The sequence below is a fragment of the Heloderma suspectum genome, chromosome 3 (assembly GCF_057233095.1).
Source record: "Heloderma suspectum isolate Gila_16-S chromosome 3, 16-S_ref, whole genome shotgun sequence".
NCBI classification, from domain to species: domain Eukaryota; kingdom Metazoa; phylum Chordata; class Lepidosauria; order Squamata; family Helodermatidae; genus Heloderma; species Heloderma suspectum.
The window spans coordinates 286,454,386-286,473,716 of record NC_139460.1 but is presented as its reverse complement, the minus strand read 5'-3'; the positions used below and the strand labels follow the sequence as shown (position 1 = coordinate 286,473,716).

General features: G+C 40.9%; 1 protein-coding gene across 1 annotated transcript in view; it reads left to right on the top strand.

Moving 5' to 3' along the window:
* PCOLCE2 (procollagen C-endopeptidase enhancer 2) overlaps positions 1-19,331 on the top strand; it is a 34,691-nt gene that overhangs the window by 4,238 nt on the left and 11,122 nt on the right. The window contains exons 2-5 of the mRNA XM_084847216.1: positions 2,793-2,898; positions 12,561-12,816; positions 14,204-14,328; positions 18,310-18,446. Of these exons, the coding sequence (XP_084703342.1) occupies positions 2,793-2,898; positions 12,561-12,816; positions 14,204-14,328; positions 18,310-18,446 (624 nt within the window). The remainder of the gene's footprint in view (positions 1-2,792; positions 2,899-12,560; positions 12,817-14,203; positions 14,329-18,309; positions 18,447-19,331) is intronic.

Here is a 19,331-nt window from a genome sequence, read left to right as displayed (position 1 = left end):
CTGTGACTACTTAATATGTCAGTTTCTCATTATACAGGAACTGGCTCTGACAGCCTTTTATAAATCTTTAAAGTCTGTTTTATTATTTTCAGTTTTACTACTTTCAACAGCTACACTTCACCACCATCACTTTTCTTGGGTAGCTCTGTTTTCTGGTAGTCCCCATATCTCTCTTAGTTCCCATGAGTTATATATCCATATACTTTTAATTCATTATTGAGGATATCCATGTATTTTAGTTCACATAGTCCAGCTTTTCTGGTAGAATTTGGGTTAACACGACACAGAACTTTGAACTTCCATTAGTACCAGTGACACAGAAGTCTGCTGAAGGTAGGATGGGCAACCTTTTTTCTGTTCAGGGCTGCATTCCCTCATGGATAATCTGTCAGGGGCCACAGATCAGGGATGAGTGGGACTGAAGCCAGTGGTGGGCAAGATCAGAGCCAAAAGTGGGTGGGTCGCTCCTTTTCTCTTTCTCTTATTCTCTTTCACTCACCCCTTTTCTCTCTCTCCTACTTACTTCCCATACAGCAGGCTGCCAGGGACGGGACAGATCGCTCTTGCCAGAGGTCTGAATTGATTGCATGCAGAGAGCCTCTGAAGGTTTGAGGCCTACAGAGGCAAAGGGGAAAATGGTCAGGTTTAGGGGTCTGAATTTTTTTGTTGGGAGGGGGTATCCCTGAGAGGATTAGTTTCATTTCCCCAGTTAAGTTTCATTTCTTCAGCTTTGAAGCAGTACTTCTGGTTTTGAGGGAGGAGGCTGTATAAAGACAGCGAGAGAGCCAGTAAAGGGAGAGTCAGGGAGACCAGAGCCTGAAGAAGGAACTTGCATTTTGCACCTTTTGTTTTCTCTTAAGGGCTTTTTTATCACTCAGCTCTATTGTGTAAATACCTTTAGTTGTGATTTGCTTGCTTTAACTTACCAGTAAACTGTTGTGGTTAAACCCTGTGTCTAGAGTGTCAATCACGCCACGTCTACAGCCTAAACCCCACTTTACTGGAAAGGCAAAGGCAAAAGAAAGAAGGTGGGACTCTTAAGGAGGCAGGTTGCCCATCTCTGGTTTAAAGGTTCACTTTCCAGCAAAGCAGCAACCGTCAGTCTATCGTGCTAGTACTTGTTGCCTCTCCTACCAATGTGGAAGTTAAGTACTGTATAGGGATAGGGAAATGCTGGACCAGCAGCAGCCATAGTCTGGGTTTTTCAAGTGGCTTTAGGACGATTTTATTCTATCAGTTCCCTGTCTATAAAACAGGGTGATAATACTGGCCTTATTGACAAAATAGGCTGGTTCAGATGGAACACTAAACCATAGTTTAGCATTATAAGAACTCCACGAGATTGTGTGCTACTCCTTCCTCCTCTGGCGCAACCATGAAGAGGACTTTAGATGCTTTTGCTTCCATTTGTTTATTAACAGCAGCTTGCTGTGCACTAGGACAGAATGGTTAATCTTAATTATGGTTAGTGGAAACAAGCCAACTTCAACCATAATTTATGAAGCTGGTTTGTTTTCACTAACCATAATGAAGCTGGCTTATTTTCACTAACCACATTTAAGATTAGCCACGGTTTAAGGTTCAAGTGACATGCTAAACCTAGTTAATCTAAAGTGTAAGCTGATGTATTAATTCATTTCTGTACAACCCAATAACTGAAGTTCACTGGGCAATTCGCAAAGTACAATATAATAAAACATAATATAAAAATCTTTAAAAGTTTAAAACAGAATAAAACCAAAGTAAAAACCACAGTAAAAACCAAGAGCAGCGTAAAAGTAAAAAAACATGGTAACAATTATTTTTAAAAAAATTAAGTTTATGATTTCCCAAGGGCCACATCGGGGGTGGGGGGTGGGAATACAAGCCTGGGGGAGATTAGGTTCATTCTTGAAATTCTAAAATCTTTGTAAACCGCCCAGAGAGCTTTGGCTATTGGGCAGTATAGAAATGTAATAAATAAATAAAACACATGTGGGCTACCCATAAGCTATATGTGGCTCTTGGTGGCCTTCAGTGCCCAAGCACCTGCCAAATTTTCCCATGAATATCACATTTCCCACAGCCTGTCAAGCAGCTGTTTGGCGGGCTGGGGGAGCACAATTGTGATGGGGAGGATAGTGCACAGAAAGGGGCAAGTTAATTGTCTCCTCCCCGTTAATGTGAGGAGGGCAGTGACTGTGTGTCTGAATGGGGGAAAGATTGTGTGTGAGTGTTTTTATGTGTGTGTGGCAAGGTGATGTTCTAGCTATGCCCATTACCAGCCCAGGGCCTGCCCATCAGTAGCTCTAGTCACACCTCCTGGCATGCAGCCCCCAACCTACCATCCACTGTAGCACACTGTCCTCCCTGTGCTAAACTATGGTTTAGCATTACATCCAAATGTAACTGTTGTGTGTGAAGTACTTCAAAAACATTGGGAAGAATAATAATAATAATATCCTGTAATGTGCTACCCGGCAATCGCAGAACCATATTGGGGGGCGGGGGGTGCAAGTATGTGTGTGCGTGTGTGTGATGATAATGAGGTTTTGCCTGAAATTCAGCTATTCAGCATCTCCCTATGCAGTTCAGATATTTCATGTTTTTCTCAACGGGACAGACCTGACTAATCAAAGAATGTTTACATTATAGATGTTGGCTATTTTAGGCAATGGTATTGCATTACATTTTAAATAGCTACAGATATTTTAATTGCTTTTCACAGATGCTATGTGCGTTTTGTCAGTGGCATTCTATGCAGGCTTTATAATACTATTTCAAAAGTAAAGCTATTTTCTTTTGTTTCCCAGGTCTTTTAAATGTGGTGGAATTCTAACTGGAGCATCGGGGTTTATTGGGAGTGAAGGATTCCCAGGAGTCTACCCTCCAAACAGCAAATGTACTTGGAAAATCACTGTAAGAACTTTTGGCATCACAAAACACATAGGAAGGAATAGCATGCAGTGTTTCTCCATTATTGGTACTTTGAACTGTGTGGTGGATGTCTTGCCTGTGATAATAAATTGGTAGCATATCAGTAATTTATCAGCAAGGACAAAAAGCAGAGAATCTGGGTAAAATCCAATATGTCCTACTTAGAATAGACCCATTGAAATGCATGGGAGCTATGGTGGCTTTTACCTGTAGATCTTTGCTCAGATACAGCAGTGGTATCAATGTCTGCAGTTGCAGAAAGGTTGTAACTTATCAGTCATTTTTATTTCCAATGAAGGCTTGGCTGTTGACCTCAATAGACCTAGGATCTCTTCCATTAAATCAGAATCTGTTTTGGAGTATAGGCCTTAATGCTAGTACACATGAACTTCATGGATGGGACTCACTGAACGGGCACTTTCTGTTGCTTAAGATAACACTAGGATTTCAGGATATGAGCTTCCCCTAGGTCAGAGGTGGTGAACTGGACTGATCCTGGGGCTGAGGTGGCCCCCAGTACCAATCTGGAGGGCTGGATGATGTCAGGGGTGGGACCCTCTCCTGAAACCCCACCCCCGGACATTACTCTGCCCCATTTTCATTTTCTCTGTGCTTATTGTACCACTGTATGTATTGTACTTTGTTTAGGGGTTTCTCTGCACCAGGCTTTTGTCCCGCACCTTTACTGGGGCTTCTGCTTCTGGATTCCTTGCAGGATTAAGCTCGTCTCCTTTACATGTGTTTTTTTCCGGGTTTTTTTTTTTCTCTGCAAGTTCTATATGTTTCAGTATGCAGCGACTAGTTGGTGCTGTGGTTAGCTGCAATACAGTGGGATTCTGGAAATTCATTAGCTGTTGGAGCACTTCAAAGTGCAATAAGAATTTATTATCATATCTTCTTTGTTAAGAATAAAGCTGCTAAAATGGTCAGAAAGCATGGGACAGGCCCTAGAGGTTGACAACATCATGTAAAGGACCCACAAAAAACCGTGAGCGACCAATCACAAGCGCACAATAAAAGCCTCATGTAGAAAAGCCCTATTTCCGGGAGTGGAATCCAACGGGGCACTTATGCCTCTGCCAGTTCCCTTAAGACTCACCAATTCCTGTCCACAAGCAGGATCCACTGCTTGCAGAAGGAAGATTTAGCACTTCAGGGGCAACTGGAAACGAGTGAAAACACTCATTTCTGGAACAGGGCAGGTCAGCGGAGCTCGCATAAGGGACCTCCGCCAACCTGCCAAAATTGAGAAACAAGTGCTTCTGTTTGTTGTAGGGCTTCCCCTAGGAAGTGCGAAATCACTGTTGCACAAACGGTAGGTCCTGTTCGCGCAACAGAAGTGGCAGGACCCACCACTTGCACAACAGAATCAACGGGGTGCAAGAGAATCAGAAGAGACATAATCACCCCGTTGGATTCTGCCCACTATTATTATTATTATTATTTTTTATAGGCTGGAAACATGCAAAATCTAATAGTTACAACAGCAGTAGGTGAGCAGCCGCAATTTAGTAGTAAATAAGTTTTAGAAGAAAATAGGTTTTAGAAGTTCTGTGATTGATGTACTAATTTACTAATGAAGTTGGATGCAAATATTACATTACAATCAAAAGACACAGTCTTTTATATCTCTATCTATAGAAACCTCCATCCTTAAAGGCAGCCTAAAAATAATTTTAAATAAATAATAGAAGCTGGTCATTCAGCACATTACATTACAGTTTAGATACAAGCTGTGAGCTGCGGTGTTACCACAGCTGTTACTGTTCTGTCTCTCATACAGCAATTTGTAGAGCACAAAAACACAAAGCATCACATACCAATGGTTTTAAAATAATCCCCTTCTTGACAGTCCTTAGTGATTTAGGGTGAGCAAACTAAGGACATTCAGAACATACAATGAATAAGAATATGATATAAAAATAGCATTCAAGACTGCCACAGTCCTTTATGTAGATAGTTTTAATCTGTTCAGTAGCTGAAGTCCATTAAAAGACTGGTGACAACAAGCATGTGTTAAAGACTAACTGCAATAAGCAGTGTTAAATTTAAACAACCTTGCCCGAAAAGAACTCAAAACCTGTTAAACACTCCTTAACAAGGTGTGGGGAAGAATAGCTGCCAATAGCAAATAGTGATGGAGCTGTGAATGTGTTACTTGTCCACTTACAGTTGTGATGCAACTGGTGCTGCAGATTAGAAACTGGGAGTAGGAACCAACTTCAGGTTCATAAGGGGGAAGGAGTAAAAAGAGGTGTCTTGATGGCTGTTAAAAAGAGAGCTGATGTATGTTGTTGTTGTTCAGTCGTTCAGTCATGTCCGACTCTTCGTGACCCCATGGACCATAGCACGCCAGGCCTTCCTGTCCTGCGCTCTCTCCCGGAGCGTGCTCAAGTTCATATTCATTGCATCCGTGATGCTATCTAGCCATCTCATCCTCTGCCGTCCCCTTCTCCTTTTGCCTTCAGTCTTTCCCAGCATCAGGGTCTTTTCCAAGGAGTTTTCTCTTCGCATTAGGTGGCCAAAATATTGGAGCTTCAGCTTCATTATCTGTCCTTCCAATGAGCAGTCAGGGTTGATTTCCTTTAGGATGGACTGATTTGACCTCCTTGCAGTCCAGGGGACTCGTAAGAGTCTTCTCCAGCACCACAGTTCGAAAGCATCAATTCTTCCGCGTTCAGCCTTCCTTATAGTCCAGCTCTCACAGCCATACATTACTACTGGGAAAACCATAGCTTTGATTAGACGGACCTTTGTCGGCAAGGTGATGTCTCTGCTTCTTACTATGCTGCCTAGGTTTGCCATAGCTTTCCTCCCAAGGAGCAAGCGTCTTTTAATTTCATGGCTACAGTCACCGTCTGCGGTGATCTTGGAGCCCAAGAAAGTAAAATCTGTCACTGCTTCCATTTCTTCCCCTTCTATATGCCAGGAAGTGATAGGGCCAGATGCCATGATCTTAGTTTTTTTAATGTTGAGTTTCAAACCAGCTTTTGCACTCTCCTCTTTCACCCTCAACAAGAGGCTCTTTAGATCCTCTTCGCTTTCTGCCATTAGGGTGGTATCGTCTGCATATCGGAGGTTGTTGATAATTCTCCCGGCAATCTTAATTCCGATCTCTGATTCATCCAACCCGGCATTTCTCATGATGTACTCTGCATATAAGTTAAATAAGCAGGGTGACAATATGCAGCCTTGCCGTACTCCTTTCCCAATTTTGAACCAATCGGTTGTTCCATGTCTGGTTCTTACTGATGTATATACATAAGTTATTAGGCTGATTGGCAGTTCATTCCTGACATCGGAGCATGGGTGGATGACAAGAAAACTATTACTGTCAAGAACAGAGACAGAACATGAAACTCATTAAATTAACCCATTGAACTGAGATATTATCCTCTCGACTCAAATGGGCGCAAAATCAGAATAGCTAGATTCATCATCTGAAAAATAGTTTTGTTTCTGATCATTTGGGTGAGGTTTGCTAACAGAGATAGAAATTTTTCTTTTCCTGCTGAGACAGCGGTATAAGTAAATATTTGTGTGGGGAAATTTTACCACAAAAACTACAGAGCACTACAACACTCACAAAAATAAATCCTTGTACATATTCAGTAATGGTGTTTTTGGAACCAAGCCAACATCTGTCCATGCAAATTGTCCATTCAAAAAAAGTGACAGGTTTAGGATTTGGCTTTCTGAAAAATATTGCAGCCCTTGGAAGACAAATATCACATACACAGGGTTTTTTTAAGGCAAGCAGAATAGGATAGAGAATGGAGCTGTGTGTTGCAACCTGGGAGCTCCCACTTTTTTTGTGTGGCTCTGTCATGGTTTTGCAAATTATATCTGTGACCTTCAATTTCCCCCCATTCTATTGGATTAACTGAAAACCATATCATAGAATCATATCATAGAATAGTAGGGCTGGAAGGGGCTTACAAGGCCATCAAGTCCAACCCCTGCTCAATGCAGGAATCCAAGTCAGAGCATCCCTAACAGATGGCTGTCCAGCCTCATCTTGAATGCCTCCAGTGTGGGAGAGCCCACCACCTCCCTAGGTAATTTGTTCCATTGTCATATTGCTCTATCGGTCAGGAAGTTTTTCCTGATGTTCAGCCGGAATCTGGCTTCCTGCAACTTGAGCCCATTATTCCGTGTCCTGCACTCTGGGATGATCAAGAAGAGATCCTGGCCTTCTTCTTTGTGACAACCTTTCAAGTACTTGAAGAGTGCTATCATATCTCCCCTCAGTTTTCTCTTCTCAAGGCTAAACATGCCCAGTTCTTTCAGTCTCTCTTCATAGGGCGTTGTTTCCCGTCCTCTGATCATCTTTGTTGCCCTCCTCTGAACCCTCTCCAGTTTGTCTGCATCCTTCTTAAAGTATGGTGCCCAGAACTGGACACAGTACTCCAGATGAGGCCTAACCAGTGCTGAGTAGAGGGGAACTAGTACTTCCCGGGATTTGGAAGCTATACTTCTATTAATGCAGCCCAAAATAGCATTTGCCTTTTTTGCAGCCACATCACATTGTTGGCTCATATTCAGCTTGTGATCGACAACAATTCCAAGATCTTTCTTGCTTGTAGTGTTGTTGAGCCACATATCCCCCATCTTGTGACTGTGCATTTGGTTTCTTTTTCCTAGGTGCAGAACTTGGCATTTATCCCTATTAAATGTCATTCTGTTGTTTTCTGCCCAGCGCTCCAGTCTATCCAGATCACTTTGAATTTTGTTTCTGTCTTCCAAAGTATTAGCTATCCCTCCCCATTTTGTGTCATCTGCAAATTTGATCAGCATTCCCTGCACCTCCTCCTCCAAGTCATTAATAAAAATGTTGAAGAGCACTGGGCCCAGGACTGAGCCCTGCGGTAGCCCACTCGTTACCTTTCCCCAGTTTGAGAAGGTCCCATTGAACATTCCAAGTTTGATGGAACTCAAAAGGAGATTTTCTCAACTTTGGTGTGTATGCTCTGTCTGAGCTACAAAACTCGGAATGGATTAGTATTCATCTCTACACATCCAATTTATTCTTGCTACTACCACAGCATCTCCTGCAATCACTGCAATAACTATCAACATCATTAGGTTGTTAACCCTCTGGCTTTAGAAGCCTTATAGTAAAGCATATCTTTGGTTTTAAATTGGCTTTACTTTCAAAATGTTTGTGTTTCTTTTGTTTTTTAAGATATCTAAAAAGCAAAAATACCAAAACAATGGATTAAAAAACACCTTAGGGTTTTGAAATCACTTTCACTAGTTGATATTCTCTGAATATCCTTACATTCTACTGTTTCTTGAGCAGCCTCTTCCTTCATGCAGAAGCCCAGCCTTCTCGTTCAAGGCAGTTCTCGGTGTCTTGGGCAAGCCACTGGCAAAAGAAAAGGTCAGAGTATGATGATTCACTACAGTCATCAGATCTGCAGCACCCATGTACTGGTGGATGGGGCCAGTTCTGTATGTGAGCATTTGCTCCACTTTAGAACACCACCAACTTTGAAGATGGGTGGAGTGTTCAGTGGAAGCCTCCATGAGGAGTCTGGCCCATGGAGAGAAGGAAAGCACCCAGAAATCCTTCTAGCAGTGTCCACAAATGCCAGAAATCCTTCTAGCAGTGTCTTGTCCACAAGAAAACAAGGAAATGCATTAGACAGTGAAACACATTTACCAGGAAAAGATAGAATTAGCCCTGGGAAGTGTGGGATTCCCCTGCCTAGCACTCTTAGAGATCCTCAAATGTTCATATACACATACATTTTCCCTTTCCAGATAGAGCATCCCAAGAAGAAATCAACACTGAATTAATACCCAGTAATTTGTCCCTGATTATGTGGATTTGTGTTGTTCTTTGGGGAGTAATGGTAGCCTGTTACTGAGCTTTTGCTGGGTGCTTTAGTGAGCTACTGGCAGTCAGTGCATCACCAGGGAGCAAGAAAATAAGGGCAGAGAGAAGAACTGTATATGAAGAAAAGTCAGGAAATCTGGGCAGTTTTGGTTGGGAAAATAATCTATTTTCCCTGAAAAAGAAGGAATCTGCTCACTTGTTCCCTAGAGAAAGGGTGGAAGAGAGAAAAACTGCAGCTGATTTATAATATTTTCTAGCTTCCTTCTTTACAGTTGGCAAGAAAGAGGCGAGCAGTGAACTTTGGGTTTAAAGTTTGGCCACAGCTTTATTGATTACATTCATTAAATGATCAGCTTGGATCAGTGCATACAGGTCTGTGTGGGGATAGGGAGGACATCTCTGTTTAGGTGATAGTTTGTTGGTTTTATCTAGGAATGTCATAGTTCCCTAATGAGACTAAGCAAAAAGGTTCATGCAATCCAAGATAAATGTGTGAGTAATGCTGCCTTTTTATTTTTCTCATTAATATACATTGCAGAGAATAAAATTGTTGAGAGAGGGCACAAGATAATATATGATCAGATTCACATGACTGATAAAATAAAATTATGCTCATGTTTCAATATATCCAGAATTGGATTGAAATAACCCTTCTGGCTGCAGCTCATCATGCCCCCTCCTAAAATCATAGATAGAATAGTAGGGTTGGAAGGGGCCTACAAGGCCATCGCGTCCAACCCCCTGCTCAGTGCAGGAATCCAAGTCAGAGCATCCCTGACAGATGGCTGTCCAGCCTCGTCTTGAAGGCCTCCAGTGTGGGAGAGCCCACCACCTCCCTAGGTAATTGGTTCCATTGTCGTATTGCTCTAACAGTCAGGAAGTTTTTCCTGATGTTCAGCCGGAATCTGGCTTTCTGTCACTTGAGCCCATTATTCCGTGTCCTGCATTCTGGGATGATCGAGAAGATCATTTCACCATGCACATAATGCAACTCAAAATAAAATGGCAACAACAATACATTCAAAGGGGGAAAAGTGTCCCTGCTTCCTTTTCCCTGTGCTGCACAAAGCAATTCAGATACAATGCCTCTGATGTAGAGTAATTGTCCTAGGACACTTTTCTCTAAAGGATGACATTTGCCAAGCTTTGCCCACATTTAGTCTCAGTTAGCATATTAATCAAAAAAGACATGAGACATAACAGCGCAGGTACATCTCTGTGTTAACTAATATGGTTATGGGAAGGACCATAGCTCAGTGCTAGATGCTTTGTATGTAAAAACAACAACAGGTTTAATCCCTGGCATCTGCAGATAAGGCTGGGAAAAAGTCCTGTTTGAAACCCTGAAGAGCCATTGGCAGTCCATGTGGAGTCTACACTGTACTGTGCTCAGGGCCAACCCTACCGTTAGGCAGAGTGAGGCAGCTGCCTCAGGTAGCAAATGCTGGCAGGGTAGCAGAGTGGTGTTGGAGGACAGAACTGTATGAGCCATGTGGCCTGTCATGAGGCCCTTAAGTTAGTCTGCTGACCTTAGGAGGATGCTGGGCTATCATCCATGTCAAAATAAGATTCAGCTGTCACACTGATCAGCCTCTGTAGTTGGAATGGGTGTGTGTGCCATCTTGTTTTGCCTCAGACAGCAAATTGTCTTGGACCAGCCCTGACTGAGCTAGATGGACCAGTGGTATAAGGGAGCTTACTAGGTTCCTAATATAGCTGAAATAAATAAATGTCCATAGTTAACTGCGGGTGCTTCCAGATGGGGGACCCCAGTGCTACCAAGTATAATGCATTGTGCAGGTATTCAGTCTTTTTCTTCTTAGCGGATCTTCTGCGGCAAGAAAAAAGCTGGAAGAAGTGATGGGAAAACATGGGACAGTTACAAACTGGAAGACAGCAACATCTGCCCCCCCCAATTCCATGAGTGAGGCAGGGTGATGGCACCATAAAAGCCTTATCTAGAAGCACCCTGGATAAATAACCTGATTTGTTTAATTCGAGCATTTATTTATATTTATCCAAATATATTCAGCATATCACTTATCACTATTTTAAATTCACGTGCTATGGGAGAATGTGATATTTCTTACCTATTTAGATTTATAGACATGGAAAGCGACGGTGTGATTTTGGTTGTGTCTCAGTAGATTCTGTAGTACGTTAAAACTATTATGTATGGTTTCATTAGGAAATGCTTCATATTATATTGCAGCTGTGAAATTTAATAGTTCATTCTGCTGCTGGATTTTAGTCACGCAGTTTCACACTTCAACCTTGTGCATTTATTACAACTTTGTTTAAAAATCATTAGAAAACACAAAATCACATTTTTAACAGATTTAACATAAAATCATTAACAATGTAGATAGTCCAGATAAGGGGACAGTTAGGCATAATTAATTCTTTTGATGTATTTACAAAGAACTGACACACACAATAGCATTTGCTTCACTTTGTGTATGTCTTTGCTGCTGTGGTTTTTGTCGTTGAGGGGGACCATTCATAAGAAATTTTACATCCGGTAAAGTAAATATTGAGCCGTGCAGCCAGTTCAGGCACTGACATGGGAAACTGCCTTATACCAAGTCAGACCATTCATCTATCTAGCTTAGTATAGTCTACACTAAGGGGGCAGAACCTCTTATACTTGGCCCTGAACCTGGATGCCAAGGTCTCTGCAGTGGTGAGGAGCGCGTTTGCACAACTGAGGCTAGTGCGCCAACTGCACCTGTTCTTAGAGACATCTGATCTGGCCATGGTCATACATGCCTTAGTTACATCCCGTTTGGACTACTGTAACATGCTGTACATGGGGCTGCTTTTGAAAACTGTTCAGAAACTTCAGCTGGTCCAGAATGCTGGGGCCAGGCTGCTGACTGGGGCTGGTTACAGGGAGCGTGTGGCCCTCTTGTTACAACAGCTTCACTGGCTACCGGTGTGTTTCTAGGCAGAATTCAAAGTCCTGCTTATGACCTATAAAGCCCTATGTTGCTTGAAACCAGGCTACCTGAAAGACCACCTTCTCCCATATGCGTCTGCTCAGTTCTTAAGATCTTCTGGGGTGGCTCTTCTTTTGAGACTGCCACCATCAGACACATGACGCGAGAGCGGGTCTCTGGTGGTGAAGCAAGAGAGGGCCTTTTCAGTGGCCACTCCCAGGCTGTGGAACTCCCTCCCAAGGGAGGCTAGGTTTGCTCCTTCTCTGCTGTCCTTTATTTAAGAAGGCCTTTAGCCTGTAAGTGGTTCTGTTGAGTTGGGTGCTATTTTTAATTTTAAAAAATGTGTCATTGTTAATGTTTTTATTGTATTTTAATATATCGTGTTATTGTTTTAATCAATTTTAATTGTTTCTGTAAGCTTTTGGTAGAAAGGTGGGGTACAAATCAAATTAAACAAACAAACAAACAGGCCCGGGAGCTAAATCTGGCCCTCTGGGTGTCCTAATCCAGCCCTCCAGGAAGCCTTTCCCCTAGCCCCCTCCCCCCCTACTGATTGTTTGATGGTTTTCTGTTCTTTGTGCAATTTTTTCCCCATTCTAAAAGGTTAGAATACTTCTCAGGCTTAGTTACTGGCAGTTTTAAGCTAAAATATGCTGGCATTGGGGGGGGCGGTATTTTTAACCTCATTTTTAGTATGGTGATATTTTGAGGGGGTATTTTGAGGAAAAAAGAGGGGTTTGAGAAGAACTTGATGTTCTGTTTGTAACAGACAGTACATAAAATGTATAGATAGTAGCATTTACACCACAAGGGCAACTTATAAATGATAGGCCATTAAGCTCTACTATCCTTTCTCTCTACAGGTTCCTGAAGGAAAGGTGGTTGTTCTTTCCTTTAGATTCATAGACTTGGAAAGTGATAACTTATGCCGATATGATTTTGTGGATGTGTACAATGGCCATGCAAATGGACAACGTCTGGGCAGGTTCTGTGGCACTTTCAGACCTGGTGCTCTTGTGGCCAACAGCAATAAGATGTTGGTCCAAATGATTTCGGATGCCAATACAGCTGGAAATGGCTTCGTTGCAAAGTTTTCTGCAGCAGAACCACATGAAAGAGGTATTATGCAAATGCTTACAGCATAAAACAGTAGATATACTGAGGTCTATAATTTCTTGTAAAAATCTTCATAAAACCAAGGGGATTAATCTAGAATTGAAGTTAATTTGCTAGCCAGCCAAAAAAGGTGTATGTACTATTTAAAGCAACACATTCTTGATAAAAACACAAAGAGATAATAATTCAGTTTTCTATTATCTAAACCTTTCATGGTCTTCTTCTTAAATAAAACAGATTATTTTCATTTTTTTAAATGAAAAGCAGTATAAAAAATTCTGAAATAAAATGAATAAAAATCTGAGTGACCTGGTTTGCATACAACAAACCAGTTGATTGGGCTGGCTCCTGCCTGCTTGGCAATTCCACTTTGCATCCTGTTTAGCAAACAACCCAAGAACAAACCACGGGATAAAACTCTGGGTTGTGCAGATGTTGCAGCAAACAACCCAGGACAGTATTTCTGGGCTGTTTGCTAAACCAGATGCAAAGCAAAAGCAGCAAGTGGGTGGGAAGCAGTACATTTGCTTGCTCCTGCACAGTCCCAGCAACCCATGGGTTGTTGTTAAGTACATACCAGGTCAAAGTCTGGGCTCCCAACCATTCACTTGCTGAAATCAAACTGTAGCCTGATTCCTAATTCTCATGAACAAAGGGAATGAAATGCTATCGAACGAGCGTGATGTGTAATAGTATTGTATTACGTTGCTGCAAAGAGGTCTCTGAAATCTCTGCCTCAAGCAGCATGCCTTTCCAATATGTCTCTGAAGAAATGCGAATGGCCTGGCAAATGGGCAAGTTTCTCAAGCAGTTGTATAGTCATTTTCACTCCAGTGGCCTCCCACTAGAGGTAGATTCACTAATATTCTCCAAGATTCAAATATAGAGCTTTCAGAAACTCCTTGGTGATGAGGAAGCTGTCAACACACTGTGCCTCCTTAGCATCACGCTCTGATTTTATTCCCTCCTGGCTAAGCTAGCATTTGGCTCTGCAGATGAATCTATCTATCTACCTACCTACCTACCTACCACATTTGTATACCGCTCAATAGCCGAAGCTCTTCAGGCAATTCACAACAATAAAGTGAGGTGGTCCAGGACTGCAAATTTTTCCTCCCTTTAAAGTTCTCTGTTCTGATTAGAAAAAAAGTGGCCACACTATCTGGAAAGAGAACAGCTGGAATAACAGACCATGTTTCAGTCTATGAGGGTTTAAAAACAAATTGATGATAGGATCACCGGTGGAGCTCAGTATCTTATCAACGACAGTTGGGTTTGGGCAGAAGGATAGCAGCAGGTTGGGATTACTGTGTGATTTATTTGCGTGTTGGGCAATCCAGCCACATAGAATTGTGGGGGTTTTGCCTAGCATTATGTTGTTTATTTTTAGGAGACCAGTACTGTGGTGGGCGACTAGATAAGCCTTCTGGATCCTTTAAAACTCCTAACTGGCCTGATAGAGATTACCCAGCAGGTGTGACCTGTTCATGGCACATTGTAGCTCCAAAAAATCAGGTGAGTTGTGTTCAAGTACATGATCTCATCTTCATCTACTGACTGCAAATCAGCCCCCCCCCCTTCCAGCTTTCTGTCCAGCTCCACTCCAGCCATGTCATCCCAACAAAGTTTCTAGCATTCACTTGTCCTCCAAATGCTTCCAGCCAGCTGCCTTCAACCCCATCCCAGATCACGGTCAAAGCCCAACCTATAATTTCTAGTGTGTCCTGTAACTGGGCTAATTAGAAGACAGGGCTACTTCCACTCTGATTTAGGCTGTGAAAATGGGCACTCAGAAGATAACCCTGCCCAGCAGTTAGCAAATCATTAGCTGTGCATTATACCTGTTATTGATTTGTCCAAGTGGCAGGAAAAATAATGGTATTAGTTGCAGCATAATGGATATGAGTTCCATGGGAGACATCAGTAGAATTTGTCTTCTGCTGCTATCACATCCACAAGTCCTATTGCATAATAAAGTATTCATATTCTCATAATACAATCAGCTTTTAGTAGTGATCATTTTTCATTAGTTGTGTAGTTATGGTTCTTATGAATAAACCCTGTTTTATCAGAAATGTAAATTTGATTTAAAAAAAATACAGTTAGGATAAAATTAAGCGTTAGTTTCTGCTTTCTAAATCTAACTAATGAAAACTATTTTCCTTTTTAGGTTAAGTTATAAATTCCTGTCATAGAGAAATCATATTCTCACTGTATAAACTATCTTCTGTGTTCATTTACACTGTTTCCTCTGTGTTTACTATATCGACAGCAGTCTAGTTTTTTGTGAACATTATTTTCTATTGACTTGTGTTAGTTCAGGCTTTTAAACTTGAAAAGGAAGGATTGTCTTGTTAGAAGAGAAAACAAGAAGTAATTTTTTTCTCATTATGTTTAGTCTACGATACATTTCTGAGCACCAAACTGAATAACAAATACAATTTATTCAATTTAAGATCATTAAAGGTGAATTTTCTATTCAAAGAGATTATTTCAATATTTATTCTTCTTATCTGACTTGAACCAAGTAGAGGCACTCATTCCACTTGGCAGTGTCTAGCTGTCACTAAACTCTTTCAGTTCCCTTTGCTCTTTCCATCGTCACATTTTGATGTTGTACATTCTAGTGTTTATCCTAGTATTGAGCATGCTACCATTTCACTTCTTGGGAGTGAAACTATTTTGCCTAGTTTCATATCCATTTGCCAGCCACCCTATACCAGTCCTACAAACACGTCTTTTCATGCTATGGCAGGCTACTCAATCTTTGCTCTGTCTTTTTGTTGTTGTTGCCTAGGTTTCTGCTCCATAAACTATATTATGGCAGGAGACACATAGTGATTGAAATATCTTCAAGCATATTTGGTAGGTTGGTTGCTTTTCATATCTACATTTAACTTTCTGAAACCTTTTCCATGCCACTTTAGGTTGCCTTTTAATCTGCTTCTCATGACCATAATCCTCTAAATGAAAGAGCTGGCAAAGATAAATATATTCTTCTGATCCTTAATTTACCTCCCACTTCCATCCTGGAATTTATCAGGATAACATTTTCTTGAACGTGAGGCTGCACATCAGCTTAGTCTTTTCCTGTATTCATCTTTAATCCACATTCCTTGCTTTCTATGTACAGATAATTTAACAGTTTATGAACAGCAAGTGATTTAATTGAACATGATAAATTACAAAGCACTTGATTGCTCTTGTGTGTTCCCAAATGTGCCTGAAAATCTTTTTCAGCTCTCAATGAATTATATCATCCCATCAATGTGTTCTTTCTCTTCTTGGGTTCTTATTCTTACGTGTCTTCTATAAGTGGCTTTATAAGTCTTTATTAGTGGCTTTTAATTCCAGTAACACCTCTTGGGAAGGCATATATCTACCAATGAAACTTTTATTGCCCTTTTATTTCATGTGGACAGCATCAAACTGAAATGAACCAACAGAAAATATAACTTCTAGCAGCCTGCTTTGATTTACAGATTTGTTTTTTATTCAGCTCAGGGTTCTGCCTTTCCATTATGGCCATTACATACAAAGTGTGGGGGTGGGATTTTATCCTTGGCATGACATAAACATAAACTCATTATTAAACAACACAGCACTTCTACCATTTTAATTGATGGGGCATAGCCTTAGTGTAGGGGATATGCACACTCCTGTTCACTTTTTTTTTTTTTTACAACAAAAAGAATAAACTTGGGACATTGCAGTGCAGCACCGAGGTGTAGTGGTGGGGGTGGGGGCTGTACACAGAATTCAGAGTATCAAAAAAAGGAAAAATGTAATTAAATGCTATGGCATTGTTGCGGGCAGAAAGGCTTTATACTGGAGACAAGCTGTTCTGCTTGGTTACAGCCTGCACATGTATTTTATAGCACATACGTACCTGTCTCTGTTTTCTTTGTATTTCATAATCAACCATGGTTTAATGTAATGTGACACAGTGGTGCTATTGCCAGATAGTCAAGGAACAAACATTTAACTAAATGTTTAAATTGAGCTTAAAAAAAAAAAAGTAGGGGAAAGTGTCCCTTTGTTCACTGTCTCACCAAACACATGATGAGGCTCTGTAAGGGATGGTTTGTGTTCTCTCTTTTTACCTTCAATAGGCAGGCACTCACTACAGTTATTCATTCACTGATCTTCTTTATTACCCTGCCTTTTTATGAATAGGCACACAAACCCAGTAGGCACTCAAGGTGTATAAACAGCAACTAAAATACACATAATAGAGCCTAAGTGCGCTCTTTTGTATTCCAATTGAGGTATATGTAGACAGTGGCTGTATTCAGATGTGACGCTAAACCATAGTTTATCATTACAAGAACAAATGGAGGTGAAGGTTCATCTGGTCACCACACTCTCTTCTCCTTCAGCATAGCCGCAAGTAGATTGGAAGCTTCCCCTTCTGGTTTAGATTAACTACAGTTTAGTGTGTTGTCCACATTCTGAACTGTGGTTAATCTTAATTATCGGTGGTGAAAACAAGATAGTTTCATAAATTATGAAGTTGGCTTGTTTCCACTAACCAAAATTAAGATTAACCATGGTGTGTTTGGGATCAGATGATATGGCAAACTGCAGTTAGTCAACAATGGAAGCGAAAGTTGCATAATTCCTCCTCATGGCCACACCAGAACATGGGAGTGTGCATGAACACTAAATTATGCTTTAGTGTTACTTCTGAATCAGCCCATTACATAAACATTTATCTTTCACTTGGTTTGTTCTGCTAAAATCTCATCAGATGTATTTAAGGGGGGCTAGAATTCTATGCATCGCTAAACAAGCAGTTTAAATAATGAATAAATGATACATTCTGACAAATTGTTTTTATCTATACAACCATGGAAATAATTCCAAAACCCATCCAGTAACCATGAAGCATTCCATTAGACCTGGCCATTCTAGGAAAACTTATAGGAAACTTTCTGGTCATGCTTTAATTTTGCTTTGTGCTGGACTGGGAGTCGGGAGATCCGGGTTCTAGTCCCCACTCGGCCATGGAAGCTCACTGGGTGACTTTGGGCCAGTCACAGACTCTCAGCCCAACCCACCTCACAGGGTTGTTGTTGTGAGGATAAAATGGAGGAGGAGGAGGATTATGTACGCCACCTTGAGTTCCTTGGAGGAAAAAAGGCGGGATATAAATGTAATAAATAAATAAATATAATTCATTTACTATAGATTCATCCTTCAATGATCTGGTTGTGTTTAAACTTTTGTAATAGTATATTGGGTAGTATTTGCAAACTGGTTTTCAGTTAATATTGTTGCTTGTAAGTACTGTAAATAATCAATTAGAGCTTTATCTTACTACAGTGTTGAACACAGTCATTTGAATTCTTCATATGACATCCTCATTCGTTCACTCATTCAAGCACACTAGCTGTGTGCTTAAATGTACTACGCTGCACAAAATGTTCTAGGATAATCTTAAAACGTTTTTTAGAAGAGGATGTTTTCATTAGATTCCTAATCCTTTTCTTGCAGCTAATAGAGTTAAAGTTTGAAAAATTTGATGTGGAGAGAGATAACTACTGCAGATATGACTATGTGGCCGTGTTTAATGGTGGCGAGATTAATGATGCTAGGAGGATTGGGAAATACTGTGGAGACAGTCCACCAGCGTAAGTAATGGTATTAGTTTTATTTAAACTGCCATGTTTTCAAACCCTCTGAAAAGAGGCAAGGGGAAATTGCATAGCCATTACAGTTCTTTAAATGCCTGCCTATCCTTCCTCTCAGTAAAGCCTTTCCATTAAAGAACTGTTATCATTCAGGATTTTATAACTGATTTTCTTTGTTGTAAAATTTACTGTAGCTTCAAATCTGAATAACAAAGTGTGGTTTCATTACAATATTAAATAGCCCACCTGGCTGTAAAAATTGTAGTGTTATTTTTCAAGTGTGCAAGTTGGATAAAGTGAGAGGGTTGTTGAGCACCATACTGATGTTTGTAAATGCATGGGGTCCATAGCACCAGTAAGCTTTTGCTTGTACTTTGTTGCTGTTTGGGGCTCATGGATTTCAGTTCATTAGTCAGCTAATTAAAAATGAGACTTTTTATCAATTAGTGGCAAAAGTAGTAGACCCTAATACAATGGTAATCTCAGTAACACAATAATTGCACACAGTAGACCCAGGTAGCAGGTAAGAATACACGTCCTTATCCACAAGATGGATGGGAACATGCATCCTTAGCTGTACTGTGCTATACTGTGAGAATTGCACTGGGTGGGTTGCATACGTATATCTAGAACAGTTCAGTTATCATATTATTATATGCCTCCACCCTCCACTGATCTACACCACTTCCTATGCATGTCTGTCAGTTTACTAGCCTGTAGCACATCCATTACTGAGCAATATTTGTGAAAGGCACTCTTTCTTCCATGTACTACAGAGCTGAATTAAGGGGGAAAGTTGGGGGAGGGGCTCAATGAAATCCACAAGCCCCAGCCCCTTATTCTCTCCCAATTTTAGCTAAATCATGCCCGTCCTTTGTCTGTAAG